Source organism: Hetaerina americana, unplaced genomic scaffold, assembly GCF_022747635.1.
Source record: "Hetaerina americana unplaced genomic scaffold, ioHetAmer1.1.p SCAF_10, whole genome shotgun sequence".
In the NCBI taxonomy this organism is placed as follows: Eukaryota; Metazoa; Arthropoda; class Insecta; order Odonata; family Calopterygidae; genus Hetaerina; species Hetaerina americana.
In genome coordinates this window covers 60,005,413-60,030,455 of record NW_027286070.1, presented here as the reverse complement: position 1 = coordinate 60,030,455, position 25,043 = coordinate 60,005,413, and the positions used below count along the sequence as shown (strand labels likewise).

The following is a 25,043-nucleotide window of genomic DNA, read 5'->3' as shown; positions in this document are numbered from 1 at the left end:
CCAGTCCTTGGATTCGCGGTCATTTTATTTGATTACTTCCGAAGGCTGGTGTTGGTATTGGTGATGCGTTCTTTCGCGCCCTGCCGGTATCTTCATTTTGATTTATCGGCAGAGATCTCCCTGTAAGAATTGCTGAAACTAAATTAGGTATGTCGCGTGCCAGACGAATCTTCGATCCCAACCTCTCACCCTGAAAGTCTCGACGAGAGCATGTGGCAGGGGTTTTAGGTCACGTGCCGTCAGGAATTGATATAATTGGCGATTATTTTCGTCCATATATTTCAATTTCGTGAAGTATCTTACGACTGTTCTTGATGACATGTCCCCTAAAGCGATTAAGCTATAAGCGGAATGCTCTCAGCATCTCAATCCAAATGTAAAATTGTTAACATATAGGCATAGTATGTCGTTCAACCTTCGGCATCCATACAGTTGGGGCGGAAATGCAGACTGGAGTGGGACGTCAGTAAAGACGCTCCTGAATAACCACCAATTACACCACCACTTACATCAGAATATTTCCCTGGAATCCACAGCAAGGACGTTTGGCTGGGGTTTTTAAGTCAACGGTCTTAAGAGTAATTCATGGTTTCGTCATGAATGTACTTCAGGTAACGTTTTATTGTCAGACATTACGAATCGTGTTGCATGTATCTTGTACTTCTGTGGTCACGTCCTGGATGTTTAACTGTGGACTCCGTGGTATCTTTAAATAAAAGATAGGCTAATGCCGATGACGGGTTTCTCATCCTCCCTTCCTCAAATCCCTGATAATCCTAAACACAGTAATCAACCCGAAGGTCGGTTTAGTAGGTGATGGTAGAGATCACCCAGTACTAAGCCCTATACGGCGTGTGAAAATTCACACATCAGGGTAGGGGGGCCGGTTCCTTTCCCTGTACCGGTTATGGTTTCCCAGTAAGACCTGGTCCCCGAAAAATCACTTTAGCTTGGGTGGAGCTGCAGGTGCCCAGAGTGCCTTGCCCAGGAATCGAACCCAGGACCCTCCGGTCAGCAGTCCAATGCTCTACCCACTGGACTACCGTGACCCCCTGATAATCCTACACACACGAAAATCTCACCTATGGTGCAAATAGCTCAGCTTTCGGTCGCATATCCAAATAACTACAAATTTGTGGATGGAACAGGAATTCCCCCAAACCGTTTATCCGACCGTCAGTTGCACCATATTCTCATTGTGTCCCCTCCCACCGATTTATATAATTCTTGGTTCCCTTCTTTGAATTTTAATAAGAGCCATCTGTCAGCCAAGGTACAGTTTTTGATGGATAAAATAGCTCTGTTAAATTTCTAATCTCAATCTAACGTAACACTGAATAAATGCCAGTCTGCATTGTAATAATGGGTACCTCAAGGAAGTGTAATCGGGCCGTTGCTTTTCTTGGATTGTGTTAATGATTTGAACCGCGAAGTTAAAAGTAATATTAGGCGGTTCGCGGATGACACGGTGATTTATTAGAAAATATGTGGGGATGAGGTTCGTTTAATTCTAGCACAGGATCTAGATTGCATTACTAAAGGGCGTTCTACATGGAGATTGTCATTTAACATTAATAAATGTTCGGTGATAAATTTCTTTAAATATCAACAGGATTTGCTTACAAATTAGCTGGAGTTGACCTAGAAGTAGTTGATGCGATAAAATACCTAGGTGCTACATTCACTAAAGTATTTGCTTGGGGGAATAATATACGTGAAGTCTGCGGGCAAGCATATAAAAAAATGGGATTTATTAGACGCATTGTCGGAAAAAGTGACTCCAAGGTCAAGGAAAGTTGTTACCACGCTCTTGTAAGGCCTCATTTAATAATATGTATCTAGTGCATGGGATCCGAAGGAAAAAAGCCTCATTCGGGTAATTGAGAAGGTTCGACGCCGGGCTGCCCGTTTCGTTAAAAGCCCTTGCGATAAAACGAAAATCGTCAATGAAATGCTTATGGAGATGGGTTGGGAATCATTAAAAGAAATACGATTCAATGCTAGGTTGAACTTTCTAAGTAAATTCAGATCCGCATGTTTCAGCATCGAGGTCTCGCAAATTAGTTGCGCTTCAACATACATAGGTAACTTGGATCATGTAAATAAAATTCGGGAAATAGATGCCAGAACTAGTAGCCTCAATGACTCCTTCACACCGACAGTAGGGATAGAAACTGTATTGTTATAGATAGCAAAAATTCCACTTGCCTCTCTCAGCGACTAGGGAATAATTAGTCCTACTCAATTGCATGCACCTTCACTAACCTCGTGTTTCGTTGTCAAAAACCTTCCCGCATGACCGCATTAGAATGCCTATAAATAATGTAGTGCTCTTCTGCATCTACTTAGTACCTCGCAAGCCTCCGCAAGGGTGTGTAGCGGGGGGTGTTAAGGCAAAACCCGCAATCAAGAAAAAAAACCACATGCAAAAGCCACAAATTTATACAATCCACAAACAGAACATAGTACACATTCATGCAAAAACCCTTACAACCTACACACAAACCACCGACTAACATAAACATGCACCTACAACTATACATGATGCCTTTGCAATGTTTAATTTTGTTCCTAATTGCGAATTAAATGTTTTTATTATTTCTAAATTGACTTCGGTCTCTTACGATTATGATTCCTGATTGTTTGGGGAAAGTTCTCTTAACAGTATTGCTTGCTCTGCTTTGTCTATTTTTGAGTTTTCCCTTCCATCCCTCGTCTTCTTCTGTGAGGAGGACCCTACCGCTACCTACAGCGTTGGGCCACATTCCCTACCTGTGTCCTTTGGGTACTAGACCGTTTTATGTTGCCTGTCCTTATGGTGGTGGAATTTCGCCATCTTCCTTTTCAAATTCTAGCTTGCACGTTTTTGGATAATTTTTTACTGCATCTTAAGGTGCAATTGCTTGTTATTTGATAGTATATGTACATATTTGCATGCGTTTAAGTTGAAAGGATTTTTGTATGAATGTACGAGCCACTAAGGGTATAGGTTTGCATGGATGTGTTGATTTTGCATTTGGTTCAGTTTCCTATTACCTGTGGTAATCTTAACACTCCCCGCCACACACCCTTGCGGCGGCTTGCGGGGTACAATGTAAATGTAGATGAAGCCCTTCTTTTTACATGATTGCTGCCTCCCTTCATTTTATCCAGCGTGCCTACCCTTTCTCTGCTCTTACCCCATCTATCCAACATTCTACCCTCAACAACAGTTTTCAACATAGGGTATACATTCAATATGACTGTGTCCTAAATATTTGAATTTCTCTCAGCAACCAGTCCCTTCTCTTTTCCCCACCATGTCTAAAACTTCGTTAACTTTCCTTTCCCTATTTCCTTCCGCTATTTTAATACTCCTCCACACCAACATCTCAATGGCCTCTAATCTACGTTTATCGTCTTTCCTCAACGACCAAGTCTCCGTATCATACAAAAATTATTATTAGGTAATCAACTGAGTAAGGTGAATTTTCTATAGGTTCAACTCATGAATACTTAGGAATGATCGGTTTAGGAAGGGGAGAGACATATGGGATACCATTGCAGTAATGAGATCATTAATCGAGAGGAATATAGAATACAATCAGGATGTATTTTCCTGTTTCGTAGATTTAGAAAAGGCGTTTGATAGAGTGAATTGGGAAATACTAATGAGCACATTGCATACAACAATACTATCCATGTTAAAATTGTCACTTTCACCATGGTCCTTATACAGTTTTTTCAGTAGTCTCTTAAAATCCTTCTAGGATAGGCAAGATTTGTATTAAAACAGCTGACCAAGTCGTGCTTTTCAACGAAACTGGCAACCTTGCTCCTTATCTTGTTCAACTAAAGATACATATTTAGTTTCTATTATAAATTATTCAAGCGATAGTTCGACAAGACGATAAGCGATAATCGTCGAGATCGGAGAGATCTGAATCCCCTTGAGATACTCGCCAACATCTGCGCTATCGGGGAGATAGAAGTGTGCCAGAGGCCAGCCCGGGGAGAGATGAAAGGGTACGGAGGCGCTGGTGCTTTCTCAACGAAAGCCATTCTGGGTGCACAGGCTTAAGTGTCATCCGGCTGAGAGCAACCCTGCTGCATTTAAAAATATTTTAGACGCAGCACCAAATGCGCTCCCGGAGAACCAATAAAAAAATCAAGTGAGTTCCAGGAATCGAACAATGACGTTATCGGCACTCTATATTTGTTATGTCTCCAACCCCCTCCATATCCGATCTGCTTATTTCCAAAAATCCATAGTGCATGGATGACGATAGCCGAGTCCCACAGCTCAAAACTCAATATAGGTCACTGAATGTTGTGGTGGTATATTTCTAGTCTCAACGCGCTCCACTCCACTTCTAGGCTCTTTGAGCAGAGCTAAAAGCTCTCCCTGTCAGCCACTCTACGTCCTACGTACTGGATGCAGAAAAACAAATGGTACGCGCATACGGGCGAAATAGCACGGCGGCGGTGGAATCAAACGGATTCTAAAAGGAAGTCGTGGGCAATTCCTTCCTATGTGAAAGCAAAATTCTTGTCTCTTTTAGGCACTGCGTTCTACTCGAGAGCATCTCGTCTCGCTCTATGATTTAGCCGTCTGATATAATCCCTTGGAAGGTATAAAGAATCCAAGTTTGCCTGCTGATGAGATTCAAAAATAATTGGACCCCGTAATCGGAACGATTTTTTAGCACCTGATCGAATATTTATTTGATTGCACATTGTGGACATAATATGTGTTAATCTAATGTGTCAGCATACATAGTTTAGTAATTTATTTCATTCTTTACTTTTTTTCTATATTTATGCTTGAAATTGACTTCGGATAAGTGATTGCATTATTCTTTCTTTGAAGAAAATTATAAATTACGGCATGAGAAAAAAAAACATTTTTAATGTTAAATTTTCCCACCAGGACCAGCGATTGGATTAACCGTCACAAGGAAGGATCGGAAGGGGAGCATCTTGAAATTACGGGACAGCTTGCTATCAAAAAAGTTTAGACATAATTTTTATTTGAAATTCGAATTCATTTTTTCCCGCTAGTCTCCGGGCTCATTTAAAACTAGGAAATAATGTTTTCTCAAGTAAAATACGGGGAATAAGTTTTCCGTCACGGAAATGTCGTCGTCTTCCTCATTTTCATAAATAATTTAGACTAAACTTTTGGACTAATTTTATCGCCCATAGATACCAAGGAGCCCATTTATTTGTGGGAGCAGTAATTTAGCAAATACGGAGATCTGCCAAACGGAGAAGCCTGGGGCTTCGAAGGAATTTCATCAGACTGCGGAAAAGTTTCGCCCCGGAAACCTTGGGGAAAAAAAGCAGCCAAAAGCCCCGCAAAGGAAACGATGGAGAGCTGCTTAATTCGGAAAATGATGAGAAGCGAAAATGGAGGAAAATCCGTGGGAGTAAACGTTAATCCGTGATACATTTATCATGGTTTACCAAGTCGGCCATAACGGGGGTGCCATACTTAGCTAATTGTATTCGTCAGGTTGCAGTAATTACCCTTGGTAGACCTGTGCGCGAACACCGTATGCATAAGCAGGTCAGGGAATTAAGAATGAGACGGGATTCGCTTCATCGGAAACGTTTTTCACCGTCCTTAGTATTACTTTCCGTCCCATTACTTTCGTAATTCATTGCCATAAATTTGTTTTTCCTAAGTGATATTTCCAGGTTATGTTAATATTTGCAATGATATTGGACCAACTAATACACTCGTATGTCACATACTATTACAATTAAATTATTTGATTGTTTTGTAAGTCACCTACGGTGCAACTGAATGAACTGCGTATTATTTACGTTGCCAAGATTTCTTCCTGAAGATAAATTTGTCTCATTAAGATGTATTCATTTTGTACCATAAATTGGTTTCCTTGTTTGCTCAAATTTTTTTAATATGTATTTATTATTTTCATCAAATTTAGAGAAAATTTTACAAATGTGAATACTTGCTTTTAGTGCAAATTGAATTGGTGGACAATGTACTTAAACTACAAAGTAATATAAGATTGACCAAAGTCTTTTAATTTTTTTATCTCATTATTTTTACATTTCGGCAGGGATTCATGTTTTCTATTGTTGGCAAAAAAAATAAATTTTTGTATCATTCTTGCAGTTCGAAATCGGTCTTACCGGAAATTAATTTACATATTAATACTCAAATTAAACGCTGACTAAAACTTGAAGACCGTTGGTCAGGGTTTCAACATTTATGGATAGTTATAATTAAGGTCAATGTTTTCATCAAGAAAATGGTATCGATGTTTCCTTCAAGACAATAATCGACTTCTACACGAATATTTCTCCAAAAATTGTGTTATTCAAATAAAATGTTTGAAACTGGTGTAAATTGTCTATGAAACATCTATTATTTTTTGTAGAATTTAATATACCTACCTATGCGTAAGTGATGTTCTTTTAAAGTTAACAGCATATAAATTTAGTGGAATGGGTTAATCTTACTTCCTAGTGAAATTAGATGCCAGTCTCCTGCCATTTAAAAGGTCCCAGACTTGCGTATTTCATTTCATGTTGAGAAATTATATACATAATATTCTTCGGTAAACGTGAAATACGTACCCATTTTTAAGGAAATCGAAAGTCAACGTTTGAGTGATGCACTAAAATTGAAATGCCACACTTATTCGTATTCACATAAAGTTGATTACGGAATTTGTCAATGCTTAAGTTTTGAAGTATCACCTAATTGAAAGGAAAAATGAATTTGCTGATACATCAATTGAAATGTGAAATTTAGAAGACTTATCGTTCCTGGTCTTGAACTCTCATCTCTATTTTTTCCCTATTCGTTAAATCAAAGAGATCGTGCGACCCTTTATTCCATTACATCCGTTGACAGTTAGTTTGCCCAGTGCCTTGGGTCGGGATCCCGATTTGAGATGATCAAGGTTTAAACCCCTCTCCTTTCAATATTTCAATTTCATAGTAAATCGAAGTGGGTCCAGGTTGGTGGAAACGTTGAAAACGGAGTTGTCCGTTTCCTTATGATGATGACCTGGCATCTACTTGTATGGGCGTTGACGGACTGGAATACCCTGAGTGATGAAGGCAATCTCTCTCCCTCCCCTTGTTCTAATTGCCAGCGATCACCCTGAGGAGGCGACTCGCGCATCGGTTAAGGCTCACACGGGCAAGGAAGGCCATCATCGTCTTCGAAACACGAGCACCACCTACCAGTCGGAGGTGAGGGTTGGCGTTAACTTGGTACTCATTCGTCATCAGGCTGCCGGATGGGGGTTGGGCCACCGGCTGGTAAGCATCAGATGATGCATCTACTACCAGGAGCTTAAAGGGTTGCCGTGCTCAGGATTCCCAAAAGATCCGTCGCCCCTTAAAGTGAAGAAGTGAGAGATTGTCCACTCCCTCCATTCGGGACTTCGCGCACCCTCGGAGGGCTCCCGAATTGACGTGGACCTACCGAGCCGAAACCTGTAATCGTTGTGGCTCCCGCTAACAGCTGCCTCCTTACGTCTTTTGGTCCCGCAGCCTCGCCCTTCTCCTTCCCCCCTCAGCCCCCCTTGGCTCTACCATTGGCCCCCACCGCGCGTCTCCTCCAATGGAGGCCCCGCTTCCCCTCCGGAGCACCCCTTCGTGCGCGCGCAGCTCGGCGGGTTCCGAGAGCGAACTTCGCGAGTTCGAACACACAGCCCGACGGGAATGCGAGGAAGGTAGTGTCTGTTGTCTCGCACGGGATAGTCGAGAGAGATCTGAATTTTTTAACGGTTATCTCCCCCCCGGCAACCCCGAGAGGCTCTCCGGTGAGGACGAGTGCGCGGGGTGTTCGACATCCCTCAAAGATTCGAGGGCCTTCCTCAGCCCTCCCATCTTACTTCTTCTCACTCAGAGGCCATGGGAAACGTCCTCTGAAGATAGAGAGAGACTCCTGCCGAGGATATTTTCTCGACACATCTGGTCCGTGAATTTTTTTTTATTTAAGTGACTCCATCCATTCTTGGAAGCTCGTCGAGGACTGTTCCTTCTCGGAAGGCTACCAGATTCAGTGCTCCCTCAGGACGGTGGTTGAGGATATTTTTCCCCGTGTCTACATAAAAGTGCATCTGTGCCCAGGGAGGAGGTCGTTCCGGCCGCGAAGTGTGGTTGGTATTCAAACTGTGCTGAAGAAGCTAGCCGCCGATAGCACTCGGTCGGCTTCCGAAAGGATACAACCACACACACACTGGAATAAGTTCCCTCAATGTTGGATGTGCAGTGACGTTTTCAACCACCGTAATACCATTACCCTACGTTGGAAGGGGAAGATCTTGTTTTAATCTGTTGCTGGAGTTTGTGTGAACTGGCGTCGAGAACAGTCAGCAACATGTTGGCGTTGGGTTAAGCTCTCTCAAATTTAAAAAAACATCTTCCGTTTTTTGTATATCACCACGTGAGATATATATTTCTGTCCTTGAGCTAATTCAAGTTTGTTGAGAGTGGGGTATATCCCGCGAGTGTCGCGGAAAAATCCTCTGGGGGAGAGGTTTTTCTTTGTTAAAACACGAAAGAGAGTGCATCTTGAAGGGTGGTGGAGTTGCGAAGATGGATTCACCGAGGCCGGCAAGGAGGTCCCGGGCGTCGACGAGGGAGGTCTGGAGGCTGCTCTTCCTCGTAGTCGGTGAGTTCCGAGGGAGAGAGGGCCCTGGCTCTCTCCCTCTTTCTCCTCTGCTTCGCCCGCCGCCTTCGCCTACAACCCCGGCGGCCCCCTCAACTGCCCGTCTCCCGTGCCGCCGCTCGCCACGAGATGAAACTTAGAGAAAACGCTCCTTCTTAACCGCGAATGATGGAGTTGCTTCTTCTGCGCTGGTCTTCCTTCCACCTCGCCCCTTCATCTACCCACCGTCTTATGTCCTAATGAGTTTTTAACCGTCTTTAAGCTCTTCCGGCCCAAAACTTTCCGAAAACTCCTCGGAACTCTCCCTCCCTCAAGTAGGTATCCTATCTTGCCCGTCATTTTTCCTCCCCGAGTCGCGTCCGTTGCCAATTTTTTTTACCTTTCCTTTTTTTGAACTTTGGACTTTCTTTTACCCCCCCCCCCCCCCGTCTGCTAGTAATTTGTTGCGGGCTCCCAGTACATCATCCGTCCCGAATCCGTTTGAACACGGGGTCTGCGTTCCGTGAGTTTAAAAAGAGGTGGCTTTGACTCAAATCTCACTTGAATAGGTGATGATGCTCTCGGCCGCATTTATTTCCCCGCCTCGTTCTTTTTCAGCAATGGAACAGTTATGCTCTGTTTTCATGCGAACGCTTCTGTGAGATTGTTTGTTAAATTTAAGGAATCGAGACCCAATTTCGTTTTTTCCGTCATGTACCGAGCCGAGTTCTTTGTACGTTTCACCATTTCTTACCATAAGTGATCTGTTCAGGCGTAAACATTTTACTCGAATTTTGAGATCCCAAAAAATATATAAATTCGCTTTGAAACTTCCTTTAACAGAAATCATTACAACGCTGTGGTCCATTGAAGCGTGACTATGGCTATGCCTTTTAGAACACGGTCATTTGCTGTTTTTCAACTTCGTATAATGCTCTCTATTATATCAATAGGTAGCCCCTTATTCATAGTATGATAATAGCGATTGGTAATTCAGGTACGATAGCGAATCTTCTTCTTGGTTTTGGAGATTAATTAGCATCGTTATAGAAATTAGGCTTGGGCATCGATTCGTCGGTGAAATATCTTAATGCGGAATACCCTAATTGATATACTTATTTCATATTTTATCCGATATTAATAGTTTTGGAAAGGTTTCAGAAAAAAGAAAATAAACTTAACGTCGAGATAAGAGTTCTCCGGATGCCTTTCGTTGCTGATGATGAACTATGGATTACCATGAATCTGAAGATACATGGAGGTCTTGCAGATCACCTTGATATCACCTTGCTAACACATTTGCGTAAGAGGATCGTTGAATATGAAATTTACAAACATAGTTTGTCTTTGTATGCTGGCTGGTTGAAAATGTTTACCCCAATTCAATATGATAAAGGGAAGCGGAAAATACTATTAATTTTATTTTTTTATGTAAACTATTTGACACATTTCTCATTCATTGACATCCGGTGTTTTCTAATAAGTAACTTTAGAGTCTGGTTAACTAACATACCTACCTAACGATACTTCAAATAATCGTGCCAGATTAATACTCTTACATTTTCCCGTCAACCTCCCATTCAAGAAAATTTATCGCCCCAAAGTATTCAAGCTCAATTTGTGAACATTGTTAAAATATTTGCATGCCCATTATTATTTGCGTATTGATTTAACGGAGAACTTTTTCGTATATTTTCGGAGACTCATTGAACTTGGAAAGATTCATCATGACGCTGTGCCCGTTAATCTGCTTTCCTCAAACCACAGTGTATAAACTTAGGAGCATACGGTGGAGACTTGTGTACAATATTTTCGCCTAATCAACTGAATGTCAATTCACACGTAATGGAGTGGTTCTGTCAATTTAAGAAACGTCATTCTACGGAATAGGAAAATTACAGGTGACAGTCTCCGGACTCGATCCTGCAAGCGTATTAGTGTCGTCTTCGCTTCGACCCTCCACTTGATTAGCCAGTCCATGGGGATGGAAGGGAGTTGTCTCCAACCCCTTGACGATCGCAAATCGATTTAGAGGGCAGAAGAATGGTGTGCGGACCTCGAAATCAATCAATCAGCTACAGCGTGTACGTAAACTCACTTGCGACTCCCCCACTCGGATGGAACTTGTATAATTTTTTGTTGCTCCTGCAATACTCCGTCCAGGTAGTACACTGCTGTTACAGAGAGATATATTAACCTGTCTTTGAAGCGAGCCCGTGGGGTGGTTCAGCGTGAAATAATTTCTAATCGACCCAGCCATCCGCGCCTATTAGTCTCCCGGTGGAATAAATTACGCGCCGTGCGTCGACGTAGGGATATAGCGACGGAGATTCGCGAACTACACTTTGGAAACCTCGGAGACGATAAATTATCGCGCATCTTTCCAACACCAACACTTGAAGCGAGAGGGTGAGTGTTGGGGGAGGGGGGGCGGGGGAGATGGGGGTCCCTTTTATCGGAGACTTGGGCAATAGATCCAACTTGTCGTCACCACTCCGTGTTCCCGCTGTGAGCCCCCCCGACCCCCAAGCGCCCTCACCGGCAAGGCCCGCCGCCGCCTCCGCGGGACCTTCGTCTCGGTGGTCGCCACCCTGTTCCCGTACCCCCCCCCCCCCCCCAAGCAAGAAGCCCCCATCAACCACCGCCCACCATTCCTCATACTTCATACGCCAGGGTTTCACCCTCTCGCCACCCCCATAACCCCTCATTCCCTCTAGCTCCCTAAAACCCCGCTCATCCATTTAATTGCGGCCCCCGCCCCTCCTCGCGTTTAATCACGCGCTTTTTATGCGAGATCCCCGAGCGGTAGACGTTTGATGAAGACGGGCTATTTTTCAATCTTGAGGATGGCGTTATCAGATAAGCACTGCCTTCAGCTAATCCCTGCCGCCGCTGAGGTTTACCTGTGGGCTCGCGTGTTTCTTTTTTCCTGTCTACGGGGAAGCGTGTCTTTGCATTATTCAGTAATTCTTCTTCGACGCCCCGTCTACTTTGTCCTTGTAATCTCCGGAAGTATTCAAATTCAAAACGCGTGGATACTCTCATCGCGATATGTTTTGTACAAGCGCTAATGTTTTTATGTGCTCCTATTTATCTTCTGTGGATTAAATTTGGTCGTATCACTGGAGTTTCAGCGGGCCTTCTCAAGTTTCGGAGTCCTGCCGTGGAAGAAGATATCTATCTTCTTCATCGGGAGCGAGAACCGATTTTTTGCCGTCGCCACTCTGTTTTGACGCATAAATAATGAAATTACTAATTCTCCCTTCCCTCGCACCGATGAAGTCTCGTTATTTGTCCTAGACTGTGAAGAAAATTGTTGAAGTAGAATTTTTGTCCGTCGTATGTTACTGAACATTTCACTGCTCTTCGCTACACGTTGTCCCTTTTTCCCCCGCAATGGGTGCTTTTAAAAATAAAAACGGTTTCTTTATTAAGCGGTACCCCGTAGAAAAGTACTGGGGTTGTTTTCGGAGCCACCTGCCAAGTTATCGCCAAGGTAATTATCCCCGTTACTTCCCGCCCGCAAAGGCAACGATTTCTGACGCGAGAATTCCGTCGAGGCCGGGTTTATTTTTTGGTACATCTGCCCACGTTCGCTTGGGAGACCTTCGGTAAATACCCTCGCAATATTGCAAGGGAGTTAAAAACTTTGGCGTGCCCGTCCTCCGCCTACGATTTAAATCCAGGCTCACCGCTGTCGAATCCCAAGGGAGAGAAAAAGGAATTCGCAATTTAAAGACAAGCTCTCGTTTTTCTTTCTTTCTCTTCCTTTCGCCCTTTCCCTGCTGATAAACATTAGCCTCCTGACGGGTGGTACAGTGTTCGGAGGGGAGTATGGATTTTCATGGGGACATCAGAGTCACCTCACCCCCAACATCATTTCCCCCTTCCTCACTTTAGTCTCCACTATGGGGAATGAAAAACGTCAACTTCTTCAGCTTGATAGGAGAACTGGGCGGGGGAAGTTGAGGTTGGAAGGATGGGATGGAAATGGAATGGCTTGTGTGTTCCTTCTCCTCTCTCTCCTTCCACGGAGCCTGTCCGGAGCTACTCCGGGCGGGTTGGTGAGTCGAGTTGGTCGCTCCGAAGGAACTGGTTAGGCGGGTTCCCTTCCCTCCGCGCTTCCCTCGCCGGTTCTTCCGACGCAACGGGGTGTAGTGGGGAGGTAGGGTGGACAGGGGGGGGACGGGGGGTTGTGCTTGCGGTGGGTGGTGTTGGAAAGAGGCTGTGGAAAGGGGGTGGGCGCACACTAACCTCCTCATTACGTATCCTCATCGAGCAGCCGCCGTCTCTAAAACTTCCAGGTATCTTTCCTCTATCTGTTCCCCTTCCTCTTTCCCTCTCTTTATTCTCCTCTTCGCCTCTCCGTCATCTCCTCTTTCCCGGTCCTCCTGTGTGTTGCCCCGTGCTCTCCTCTTTTCCAACTCTTTCCACTCTCGTCTAAACGGAAGAAAGACTATATTTTTTTTCTTTTTCGCTCCCGCTCGCACCAATTGGGTTGTATCATTTCGACATGGCCATACAAGAAGGGAGGGAGGTCTACGCGCATCTTCCCTCTTTGCATTGAAATCTCCCCAGTTCTTCCCTCCCTCGATCTTCCCCAAGGGAATATATCTCTCTCCCTCTCTCTCTCCTTCACTGTGCCCGTAATTTGTTTCTTTTACGGCGGGAGTGGAGTCTGAAAGGGCGTGCGTCCTGACGTCCACATCTCGGCCTTTCCTTCCCTTGATCATCTGGTTTTAAGACGTAGGGTGAATCTCGGGGTTCCACCGGGAGAAAGGGTGTAAGGTACTCCGATAAAATATCGAGTGCCTACCAAATCTAGACGCTCCGAGAGTCGCCATCAAAAGACAGCTGAGGCTCCGGCGTTTCCGTTTTAACGTTTCAACCCATTTCTTCACCCGAGCGGAAATGTAATTCGGTGGGCAAGCAGGGACGGCAGAGCTGTATCGTAAAGGAGACTATTCCGGAGGCAGCTCAATCCGTTGTTTCGACCAATATCGGTTTGTTTCTGGGCGATGTGAAACTTAAGGTTGTCATCCGTCGTGTGTCAATTGAGTGAAAGAAATTTGCACGTGCCCACCGAAGTGAGAATCATTCATGGTGAGCAGATGCCTTGGGCTGGAAACGTAGACGTCAATTGGCAATGTTGTTTCACGGGAAGTTTGACGACGTTTGTACTCGCTTTGTTTTTGCTCCATCCTCTGTCCCGAATCCGTACTCTCGCCGCGTCTCCTCTGTTACGTTTACTGTACGCGTTACTGTACTGTGCTTTATTTTCTTTCTGAACTTGGCCTCTAAGGGTAGGTGTAAGTTTCAACTAGTTTCCCCTCGTGAGGTGCCCAGTATCTTTCCGCCAGATCTCTCACTCCGCGGTAGGGAAGATAGAAGGGAGAGATAGGCCTCCTTCGAACTCGGCCCGGAGTAAACTTCTCCTCACGTCGACTTCGCAATTGGAGCGTAAGGATTTCGATCTTGGAGACGTGCTTTTAAAAGTCTATCGTGAATTGACGCCGATCGGGCTTTCCATTGTCGAAAGGGCATATACCTTTGATACGCCAGTTACCGTACTCACGACTGTAATCAAATTTCACTCAATTTATTATTAGTATGTGGGTATGGAGGAGGATTATGGTAGCTCTGAATTAAATTAGCTAATGTCTTCAGGCGCTGGTAAATTGTCACATTCACGCCAGTTAACAGATAAAGAAGAGTGCAGTTGTCTAAACCTTTTGCCCCTGCGCCGTAAAACCAAATATGAAAGGGAGTGCTTTTGAAGACAAGTATACACCTAACACGGATTGGGGTTCCAATAACACGATTGCTTAAACTGTGGGCATGCTGTTTCAGGTGGCTGTTTCAGATTTGTTAGGGAAACGGGGAACTTGGCTAATAAGGTTACGGAGTCAACGTCAACTCTCTAGTCGTGGGAAAATGCTATGAGGCAGAACGTCACGTTTGCTCTGGCAAAATTTACTATGTAGGTCAAAGTGACTAATGGATACGAGACACTTGTTTGTGACGGGATAGATTTTGTGATGTGTTTACTGTTTATGCGTCTGAGGTTAATAGTGTTTTCGCCATGTTTGCTTTGTTTTCTGCATATTCCTCCGCGAACCGAGCGGGGAGAGATTTTCGAAAATTTCCCCGAGTCAGGAGCAGTCCCTGTGAAAGGGTGTGGTCTACAGCCCCGCTTTAAATAATTCAGGCGAAAATGTGCTCATGCCATATCGATTCACGTATCAAGGCCCATTTTTCCGCAGAGGCACCCTCCTCCCCGCATTATGTTATGGTTCCGCCGCCGCAGTCTGGAGCCACGGCCATTCCGGCCACGGAGGTACGATCCGTGATTCTCGACGAAAAAACCCTAAGGACACTCGGTGCCGAATATCAGAAATGCAGCGCAGACGGGTGTAGACGTTTAACACGGGCGATCTCTTTTTTCCTTCCCCCCCTCTCTATTAATCGAAGGGGGGAGAAAGAAGGATTCACCCCCCCCCCTGCACGTCCTCCTACCTCCACCACGGGTCTGCTGGCGTCATTTTACGACCCGCGGTTCGGAAAATAAAAATCCATCGCAACAAGTTATTTCGTCGCGGGGAGCATAGGTCCTCGAGCTCATTAAAACCGGGAGTGAGCCATCGGACGTCGTAAATAATGCGAGCGGGCGGACGGAGTCGCCGGGCTTCATGGAATCCCTGGCCGCCTCTGCTCACGGTTCCTCGAGCGCCCTCCAGATCCCCCCCCCCCGCCTCTTCTAAATTATTCAAATGAAATCCCGTCGGAAATGAAAAGAAAGGAATCAGCGTCATTGCCGATTACTCGCCGCAAACGGCCCGGAGCGGTTGACGACCCGCCTTGACGGTGATGAGTAGCGGATTTAATGACGACGACATTGGGTGGGTCTTTGGATCTGTTGAATCTCGGCTGCCGACGGGGCGCGGGCCTTACAGGACTGTCGCTTGCTCATCGCTCCTATCCAATTTCTTAAATGCTATACCAACCCACCCCCCTCCGGTTCTCCTCCTCACTTCGAGTGCTGTCACAACCCCGCCATACCCCTCCTACCTAGAAGAATTGAGTGAGCGTACCAACTCGGCACTGATTTTCTCCGCAAAGTCATGCGCCGTCATCCAACCGCAATCCACACCCGCCTACCCCCCCTCGCAGCTATTCCCTCCGAACTTGTCAGCGTGTGTCGGTCTGTATCTCTGTCACTCCTCTCTACCCCCTCAACCTCTCTCTCTGGGCAAACAATCCCTCATTTCCATCTGACCCCTCGCATAATCGCATTACGACTTTGAGCGAAGGCTCCCGATATCTCGTGCGACACTTTCGCTTCCCCGCTTCTCCCCACCCTCCGCGGGCATGCAATCACGACCCGTCCGGACCCCCAGGCGCCGCACCCCACGGGGGTGTTGGGAGGGGGTAGGGTGTGTTTGCGGGGGCGTCTCTGCCTTCCACGTCCTATCTCTTCCACCCGCACACGAACGCATGGTGGTGATCAATCCCACTGCGTGTCCTCCCTCTCCAACCCTCGTTCTCTTTCCCGTTCCTTTGTTCCTCTATCGCTAACGAGAGCCGATCATTCGGAAAGGGATCCATGGGGCTCTCCCGCGCCGCAGGAAAGGGGCGGTAGTGGGATGGCGTGAGTGGGTTGGGGGACCTGTGTGACGGACAGTGGTGGTACGCAAGGGCCGCCCATACGTCTCTCCTATCGACTTCCCCTTCCTCCCTTCGGGTGATGGTACGCTCGGTAACTTGACCGAGACAGCGGATTATCGGGGTTAATTGAAGGATTTCTGTCCCATAATGGATCGGGTTCGATTCCCCTCTGTTACTCCTGTTTACCGCCTGTGTGGTGCCGCCTCCGGTGAAGCATTGGCCCTCAGCATTCGGGTACCCCGCGCGGAAGATATACGTCCGGTCGCGGAAATCCAAATCTTAACCATTGCTCCATCAATCTCCTCGAGTAGGGTCTCTCTCCATATCCACTGCGATTATATTTTTCTTTGGAAGCCCCGGCAGATTATAACGGGGGATATTTCACGGTCCACAGGGGACGTGGATCCTTATTTACCTATCCCGAGCGAAGTGGATATAAATTCCTCTTCGGGCCCTGGACGGGTGAGATCATTTCGTCCCGTAAATTTCATTTGGGATAAATGGCAAGAAAAAATGTGTAAATGAGAATATATCATTTAATTTCCTAGACGGGGGATTGCGGAAACCACGACCACCAGCTGGGCATAGGTACGACTCATTCGCCCCTCGGAAATTCGCTTGAGTAGAAGCATCTTTTGCTGCCGTGTTGGTAATGAATTCTTTTGAATAAACGCGTGCTCCGGGGGCATCAAAGGGTTCATGAGAATCGTGATGAGTTGAGGAGCGCCGCCGGATCGCAGCAGACCGCGAGGATTTCCGTGGTGTATATTTTTTTTGGTACCGTGAAATCAAGCCGAGGTGGCCGAGTGCTATCCTGGACTTCGATTAGGAAGCGTCGCCGGGGCTACTATGCATGTGATCCCATAAAATGGGGAGGGGTTGAAGCCAAAGGGTTTCGGCCGCGGGATAGGAGGGGTGGGAGAAGAGAGATTGTGAAACACCGCTTTAACCCGAATCCCTGCACCACCGTCGCCTCTCTCTGCCCGCTCTGCGAATTTTATTTATTTTTTTTCCTTTTTGCCTATTTGCTCCCTTCTGGTTATCTAGTGTCGCCATCTATCGAATCACACGTGCGGCCCTCACTGCGGTGTCATCCTCCTCCCTCTCCTATCTTTCTCCTTCTCTCTCCCTGTCCCTTTCACGCCCTTCTCCCTTCCCTCTGTCCTCCCCTCACGGACTCGCCGGACCGAAAGGGATACGATGAGACGTTTTTGAAAATTCCTACCCCGGCCTATAACTCCTTCCATCGGTGGTCCTCCCAAACCCTATGCCAACCCTCCCAAAGAAAGAGAGAGAGGGAGGGATGCTGTAATGGAGGGAGCAGAATCGATCTTGAAAAGGAAAAGGAATAATTTTTTTTATACCGCGACGGTTGGATAGATGGGAAACCTAAGGTGTGATTTATATTATTCTTTCCTTTCGCCACTAAGTATTCATGGGTTCTCGCTCTTCTCTGGGGTGTTGGAGGGTTGAGGGATGAGACCTTCTTCTTCCGTCTCACCTTTCCCTTCACCCTATTTCCCGCCACGCAGTGGGGCGTTCTTTTCATTACCGTTCTTGACGTCTGGAAACCTGGAAAGAGGGAGGGTTTTTGGGAGAATTTGGGATGAGGCGCACCACGGACTCGTCATCTCACCTTCGAGTTCCGAAAGATCGGGGAAAATATCGCTCGGAAAATCCATCGCACCCGCTCGCGTTGCTCCCCCCTCGCGGCTCCCTTCCTTCAACCCCCCCGCTAACGTCCGCGTCGTCCCAACGTTCGGAACAGCTCGGGCCGATCGGAACTCCCGCGTATTGGTGTTTTCTCCGGGAATCGGTCTGATCAAACTCGGTCGTCCCGCTTCCTCCCCACGGCCGTTTGGTGCCCCCACTCGTGTTTGCGGCATCCACCCTCGCAACCAGTCCTCCAGTAAGCCCTGTTCGGGACGCCGTATTTTCCCTCGTTGAATGAGCATACCTACGCATATATCCGTCCTGTTTACTTCTCGTATTTGGATGAGACCCCATGCCACTTGTGTGTCATTTAGATGAAATTCGATCGTGTCTTCTAGAGCCCACCAAATCATCTGCCGAGCAACTCTCAATGTTCATTAGGATCGCGATTGTCTGATTGTTACATTTAGTCGGCCATTTTCTCAAGTTTCACAGTATGGTGTCGCTAAAGCATCGCGTTTGATGGCGAGAAATACGCTCCCAGTGATCAAGTTAATAACGTTTTTCTTATTTAATCTCCATAATTTGTGTCATTGTTAGCATTTTTTTAAAAACGAGCTAAAACTTCGAAAGTAGTTAGTTGCAATATTAGGGTTGTAAAATGTAAAATTGCGAAGATTTTTTCCTCGTGATTATAGGAGTTCGACCACATTCAAAGTACTTCTTAATCATATCGTAGAATTCACGTGGAATGAAAGAAATGTTTCACTCTTCATGTATCCACGCTTAGCTCTGTCATGGAGAAATTATATCCTTATTTCCTCATCCGTATCATCATCTCCTCCTCTCTTTGACTGGCTCCATCCAGTTTTTCTTGACAAAAATTACTCGTCACTGAAAGCTCTAAGAACCCGTCAAACAACCGCAAAGTACCTCGTGCGATTTGCGAAATCATTCGGCGCGCACATTATTGAGACGCCCTCACCAAGTGAGACACGGCGTAAACTAATGGTTTCATTCATCACGGCCGATGACAAACACATTCCCTTCCGTTCGAGACGACTTGTCGCGAGAGGAGTCGGCATAATTTGAATCATCCACGAAGTCTCCTCGGAGTTAAGGGAAAGGGGAGAGACTCCCTTGTTACGCTCCCGAAACACGTATTTAGCTTTTCCACATTGTGGCGCGAAAAGCAAGTTACCTCCGCCTCGTTGTTTCCCTATTAGTTAATATTGAGCCGATGAAGACACCCTACGGATGGGCCCACACGCGAGTAAGTCGGGAGGGAAACACAACACTCTCATCCTTTTTTTCGCGGAGGTGGTGGAGGGATGACGAGTGGGAAGGAAAAAAAATTAATTCCAGAAGAGGATTCAGCGGCCGGGGGGGGGGTGTTTGTGGGGGAAGGGGACGGGATAAATAGTTATTATTTATGATCTCCATCCATCAGCGATGGTCGAGAGGAGTTCCACATGTGGCGTCCTTTAATCGAACTCGTTTTTAAAGCAGCCGGTGTCATTTGTTACCATCGCGTCTCGAGATTTCTTCGCCCGTGATTTTTTTACGTTTTATTGTTATTATTATTTTTTGCCTCGCACATTCCCGCCCGTGTCTCCCTCTCGTGAGCTCAAAAACAAGCCACCCATTCCCCCCCGCCAACCATATTCTTTCCCCGTGGAATGGCGGTACCCTCGCGGCCAAGAATCCACAGAACCCTCCTCTCCGCCGGAACGAATGCTTTAGGGGCACCGCCGTTGCGAGGTTTTGCCGCAGCGCGTCGCCAGCGGTCGGCCGAGAACGAGACGGACCAGGGTATGCACACCACACCCCCTATACCCTACTTCTCCGTCGCATCGCGTCTTCCTCCGCTCTCGAGAACTCCTCCCCACATCCCTCGTCTTCCTTTGTTCCCGACAGATGGTCAGCGGACTGACAGACTCAACTGACGAGCCATTGAGAGCGGGAAGAATTGGAATTAATTTTTAAAACTATTTTTGTTTTGTTGTTTTTGTCCTTTCTCTCGTCCAAGCTCACCGAGTGACCCGAGATGCACCAGCACCGAACCTCCCTCCCCCGCTTCGTGCACTTGCCGCGGCCCGCGTCGCTAATGACACCCGCGGACTGTGTTAACGAGTTACACGGCTAGGTCCGTAACGAGTGACCAAGGCGTGGTCTCAACCGAGATAAAAGATGGACTTGTTCATCTCTCTCTACCTTGTACTGAGGCGTCTTTATTTTTAACATCATTTTTAGGTCATTGCATGTGCCGGGGTTACCTCTTCGTATAAAAATGCGGTAGCAATAGTCCGCTGTCGGAGTAGGTTTATAATGAATCAAGGGAATAGGACCCGCTTCAAATTTGATTGTGAGGGCCCGCTTAACACGACACTATACTCAACACTCGAACGCACCACATTTGAGTAAGGCATTTATTTTCCAGCTCCATATATTTTCTGGCTCGCTTCACGTGGTCCAAAGTTTCAATTCTTTTTCTTCTTTTCGCCTCGCATGCTCAGAAGTCTCTATCGCCTTTTGTCAACGTTCCACTGGTTCTTAAACGTGGGGATTGCAAGTTATGGACAGAGGACCCGTAGCGGGAACGTTAGCCAAGCTTTGTCGCTCCTTTGCGCTTTTGTAGTGAAAGAGTGGCTTCGCAAACATTTATTTATTTTCCCTGAAATAATGAAAAACTCATTTTTTTATTTGATTATGAATTAATGATAGACGATTTCACAATTTTGCTAAAAAAATTATTGATTACGGCTCAGAGGCTGTTTGTTTTCTGTGACGCGTGGGAAAATTCTGAATTTGAATTATAAATGTTGTTTTGTGATGGTATTTCAATATATAGTATGTTTCTCCGCAGGAAATAATTTTTTCGCCATGTATTTTTGATCGTCATGACAGTTATCAATTCGTATATGAAGTGATTAAAATTGAAAGTGCCCTCGAAGATATCACTTGATTGCTCATCATAACGTTGTTTACCTTCTTTTAATTTATTTAAAGAACGCTGAAAAATCATTCGAAACATTCATTTTTGTTGTGTACTGCACTAATCTGTACTTTTATTCAACCCAAGTAAAGGACCTTCGCCTTTTTTATTTCATATGATTGACTTGGTTTTCTCCGTAGCGCGAAATCGAAAATTATAGAAGTTTTTTCTTCTGAGGATTCTTTTACTTCTATCCACGTGTTATTGCTTGTATTTTTGATTCGATTTCATAAAATAATTGTTATTGTTTTTAATCGTACGTGAGTACCGATCCATCATTCGAGGGAAGAAATCGCCATCCCGCGGAACGTTAACTTTTTTTATTTGTAAATGACAACATATCAAAAACTCGTCGGAAGCGAGGCAAAATTCAATAAGGATATTGGTATTCGAAAGCGAGTCCTTCCATCGCAGCTTCCTTATGCCCAAACCGTCATTTTTATTTTAATGGGAGACCAGTCATAAAAAAGGAACATCCCCGCATCGATTTACTGAGTGAAACAACGAGGCAAATCGATTTTTCTTCGGGAGACCATGCCAGTATTCCGGCGTATGTGTGGGAGGGGGGGGGCGAAAGGATGCTGGTGCGATCCCCCGTGCGACGTCTTTTATCACCCACCCCTCGGTGCGCCCTTCTTAAGATTCCAGTTTTGGTCCAGATCCCATCTCCTTTCGAAACTCACCCTCCCCCATCTCCGTACACCCCGAGTCTTCCGCTGGAAACCGTATCACCAACCACCGTGCTTCTTCCCTCTCCTTCCATCCCTTTAAAACGTTTCGGTCTAGATTTTAATCGCATCTCTCCCACAGCTCCAAACTTGCAGCAGTTCCTCTCCCAATCTCTTTTGTTGCCCGAGTACCTGCTAACGCGAACGTCATTGTCGCGGGAGGTCATCCGATAGCCCCGGAAGTTTAAGGGAGCCGGCCTTCCAATTCTCATTTCCTCGCCTCGCAAGAGCGGCCCTGGCGCCCGCGGCGTCTCTGATCCCATTTTACCTTCCTCTCTCCCACCCTCCACCTCCGGATCCCCCACCATCCTCCCTTCGCCTCATCCACCCTCCGGGTTCCGGGCGAACTCTCCTCCCCCGCGTGTCCACCCTCGTTGGACGATACCTGCGGCCCTTTTCTCTCCCCCTCCATTTCCCCTTCTCTCTCTCTTTCTCTCCCTCCTCTCGCCTCGCCGCGCTCTTATTGCGATGGGGTGGTGCAGAGGGAGAGTCGCGTGCTTCGCTGCCCGCGGACCGTGTAGGTCACACAAGGTGCATGGGCGTGGTCGCCCGGAAGGACGGATGCATATATTTATCGACGGACGTATCCAACAGGCGGCATGCCTCTGCGATTTCTCCCCCTTGTTCACGGGAAAGGTTTCGTAAACAAATACTCATCGCCATGGACGCTCGGGCCTTTTCATTCCGCTTGGCAAGGCGGCAAATATTCCCTTTGTCGCCTTTAGTAATGGGAGTAGATTATCTATATTTGGGCTCAACGGAGCGATATTTGAAAAATTCCCGTTTTTGCTTTCTTAAATATCATCTGCTCTCCGGGATGCTGTTTATCCCCTTTTCATTACATCGTTTTGTTTTTTTTAACCATGTTATCCTTTTGCATTTTGTGTGATTTGTCTTGGCATCCGCTTTTTAGTTTGTAAATAAACGCTTTCGTCTCACTCTTATAGATTTGCAGCTCCCGGACGCTGGTTGCGAATTGATTGCCATATTTTCTGGATGTTTCCTAAATGCCCAAATGGCGAAGGTATCGGTTTATATTTTGTTTGTTCCTCTCTTCTCGCGTATCCCCACGATCTTTTATTGAAAGATAAAGTAGGTACTACACCATGGAAAATCCTGAGTTACGGCCCGTGAGGAAAGTTTTATGATGCTGCCACCTTTTAAAGGGAATTTTCAGTGAAAGATTGAATCGATGAAACTGAAGTTGGATGGCCTGCCCTCGTTCTGACAAAGCGTTCAAGAATTAGAGAGTCAACACGACTCATGGGCCGTTGGTGTTGTGTAAACTTTCGCAGCATGACTCCAGGGGTACCAGACGAGAAGGCAATTGTATTTTTTCCGAATCTCTGAGACACACCGGTTATCAGTAATATATTAAATGCAAAAATATGTATCCAGAATGATTCAAAAGGCTCTGCGTCGTTCTATGATATAATGCTATCTCTCATTCCCATTTATTCTGTCCATGCGACACTCCTGATCTTTCTCTGAATGGAAGGAGGTAGAAATTTCAACTTTCCTCCTGCTTCGCTCGGTTCGTTTACTTTCTTGATGCTCGCAATTGATTAAAATTCCTGGTGGTTGTATATTTTTCCAGTGAAGTTAAGTCATCTCACTAATTGCTTTCTTTTAGTTAGTGTTTATGCGTATTCTGCGTCGTGAAAACACGTCCTCATCTCGACGCATTCACATTGCACGAAGGTGCAGCGTGAAAGTGAGAAATTTTGGCTAGTCAATAGTACTGAAGTTGTGCCCCATGCTTCTTGTTTTTGTCGTGCCCTGAGCACCCCACCTAATATATCGGTAGGAATTCAACCAAACGCCGCCGTCTCTCTTCCTCCAAGCGCCCCCCATCAAAAGGCTCCGCGAACCGGTGGGCCGCATCCTTCCCCTTTCGACCCCTCTCTCCCCCTAGCGCCCGCCGATGCTCCCTTTGCTACCTTAGGGCTCAGGAGCGAAGGCGGGGGAGGACGGAGGCATGTTGGGGATGATTTATTTGTTGGTTTTTCATTCCATTCCAACGCACTCCTCCTCCCTCCGATGAAAACGTTGAAAAAATTGAGACGAGAAGGTGCGTTTTTTTTCTGTACCATCTGCTCGCTTACTCCCGTGTTATTTCATCTTCCCTCCTCCCCCCTCCCGTTTTTATTCGGGAATACAGCGGTCCGGAATCGCTTCCGTCGCTTAGCCCAACTTTAGCCCATCTTTCTTGCCCGCCCACCGAACCCACGGGCACGCACCAGTATCCCGAAGTCTGCCGGCAGCAAACGCCGGCGCGCGCATGGAGGCTGGGAAAGGCGATGAGAGCCTTCGTTGTGTTGGCATCGCGACCCGCTCAAGTGAAGTAAAACTATAGCAGCCCAAGTCCCCGCCAGCTGTTTGAGTACCCGCATAAGGAGTAAACACTAGCGGACACTGTCATCGATAGGATCAAGTACTCGTTCTTTCCTCCGTGCGTTTGTGTACATAACCAAGTAAATATATACATATGTATGTTAATTTATTTTAAGCACATTTATATGCATGAATGGCTGGTGTCCTAACACCCTCAGCCGCACGCCTTCACAGCGGCTTGCGGGGAGTTGTGTAGATGTAGATAACGAACATTTTCATCTCTCCCCTAATCTCTAAGTGCCGGTTATTTTTCCTATAGACTCTTGGAAACGATGTTATGGACGCAGGCTCGTGCGTATCTCTCGTCCGCCGTCCCCTTCCATCCATTGTTTTCTTGAATCCCAGTCGCCGGAGCCACGCGGCGATGAAAGGGAAAAAGCGACGTCACGCCGGACCGCTTCCTTTTTGTTCTTCACGATTTCGCCCCCGTTAACCCGAGAATGGGGCGCTGGGTCGGACTTCGGGGGTGGTGGGGTTAGACGGCGGAGGGTGATTCGCAAGAGTCGGTGGAGGGGCGCGCGACGGTGATGACGTGGCCCGAGTGACATCACCCATCACCGACCGGGGGGCGGTTCGTCAGCGACTCGCAAAGGGGACCAGAATGAGTTTCCACGGTGCTGGAATCCGCGAGTGAGTGGGGAAGCGGATGCCCAGGTACACACCACGCGGCAATGATATTTCCCGTGTGTTTCCACGTAGCGGCGGGGATAAAATTTCGGTGCTCGAACCGAAAGTTCCGCGTCGGGTGACATTTTTTTTAGTTGGTAGAGTGGAGGATGGAAATCAAGTGGGATTAGAACTCCCACGAGTTCGACGGAAAACGCAATCGGGAGTTTAAATGTCACCCTGGGATTATCCCTCAAATTGTAGGCCCTCTTCATTATTTCAAAATTTCAGCGACAATATCATTTTTTGTATGCCAGACGATGAAGGTTAATAATAACTGTTACTAATTGGTGGGTTATGAATATTATACGTATTTGAGGAAGTG

At 46.4% G+C, this 25,043-nt stretch overlaps 1 protein-coding gene across 2 annotated transcripts in view; it reads left to right on the top strand.

Annotated features, from left to right (window-relative positions):
- Window positions 1-7,689: 7,689 nt before the first annotated feature.
- Window positions 7,690-25,043, top strand: part of ed (hemicentin protein echinoid) — a 206,811-nt gene continuing 189,457 nt past the window's right edge. For both annotated transcript variants that reach the window (XM_071598730.1, XM_071598731.1), the window contains exon 1: window positions 7,690-8,641. In XM_071598730.1, the coding sequence (XP_071454831.1) occupies window positions 8,566-8,641 (76 nt within the window). In that variant the 5' untranslated portion in view covers window positions 7,690-8,565. The remainder of the gene's footprint in view (window positions 8,642-25,043) is intronic.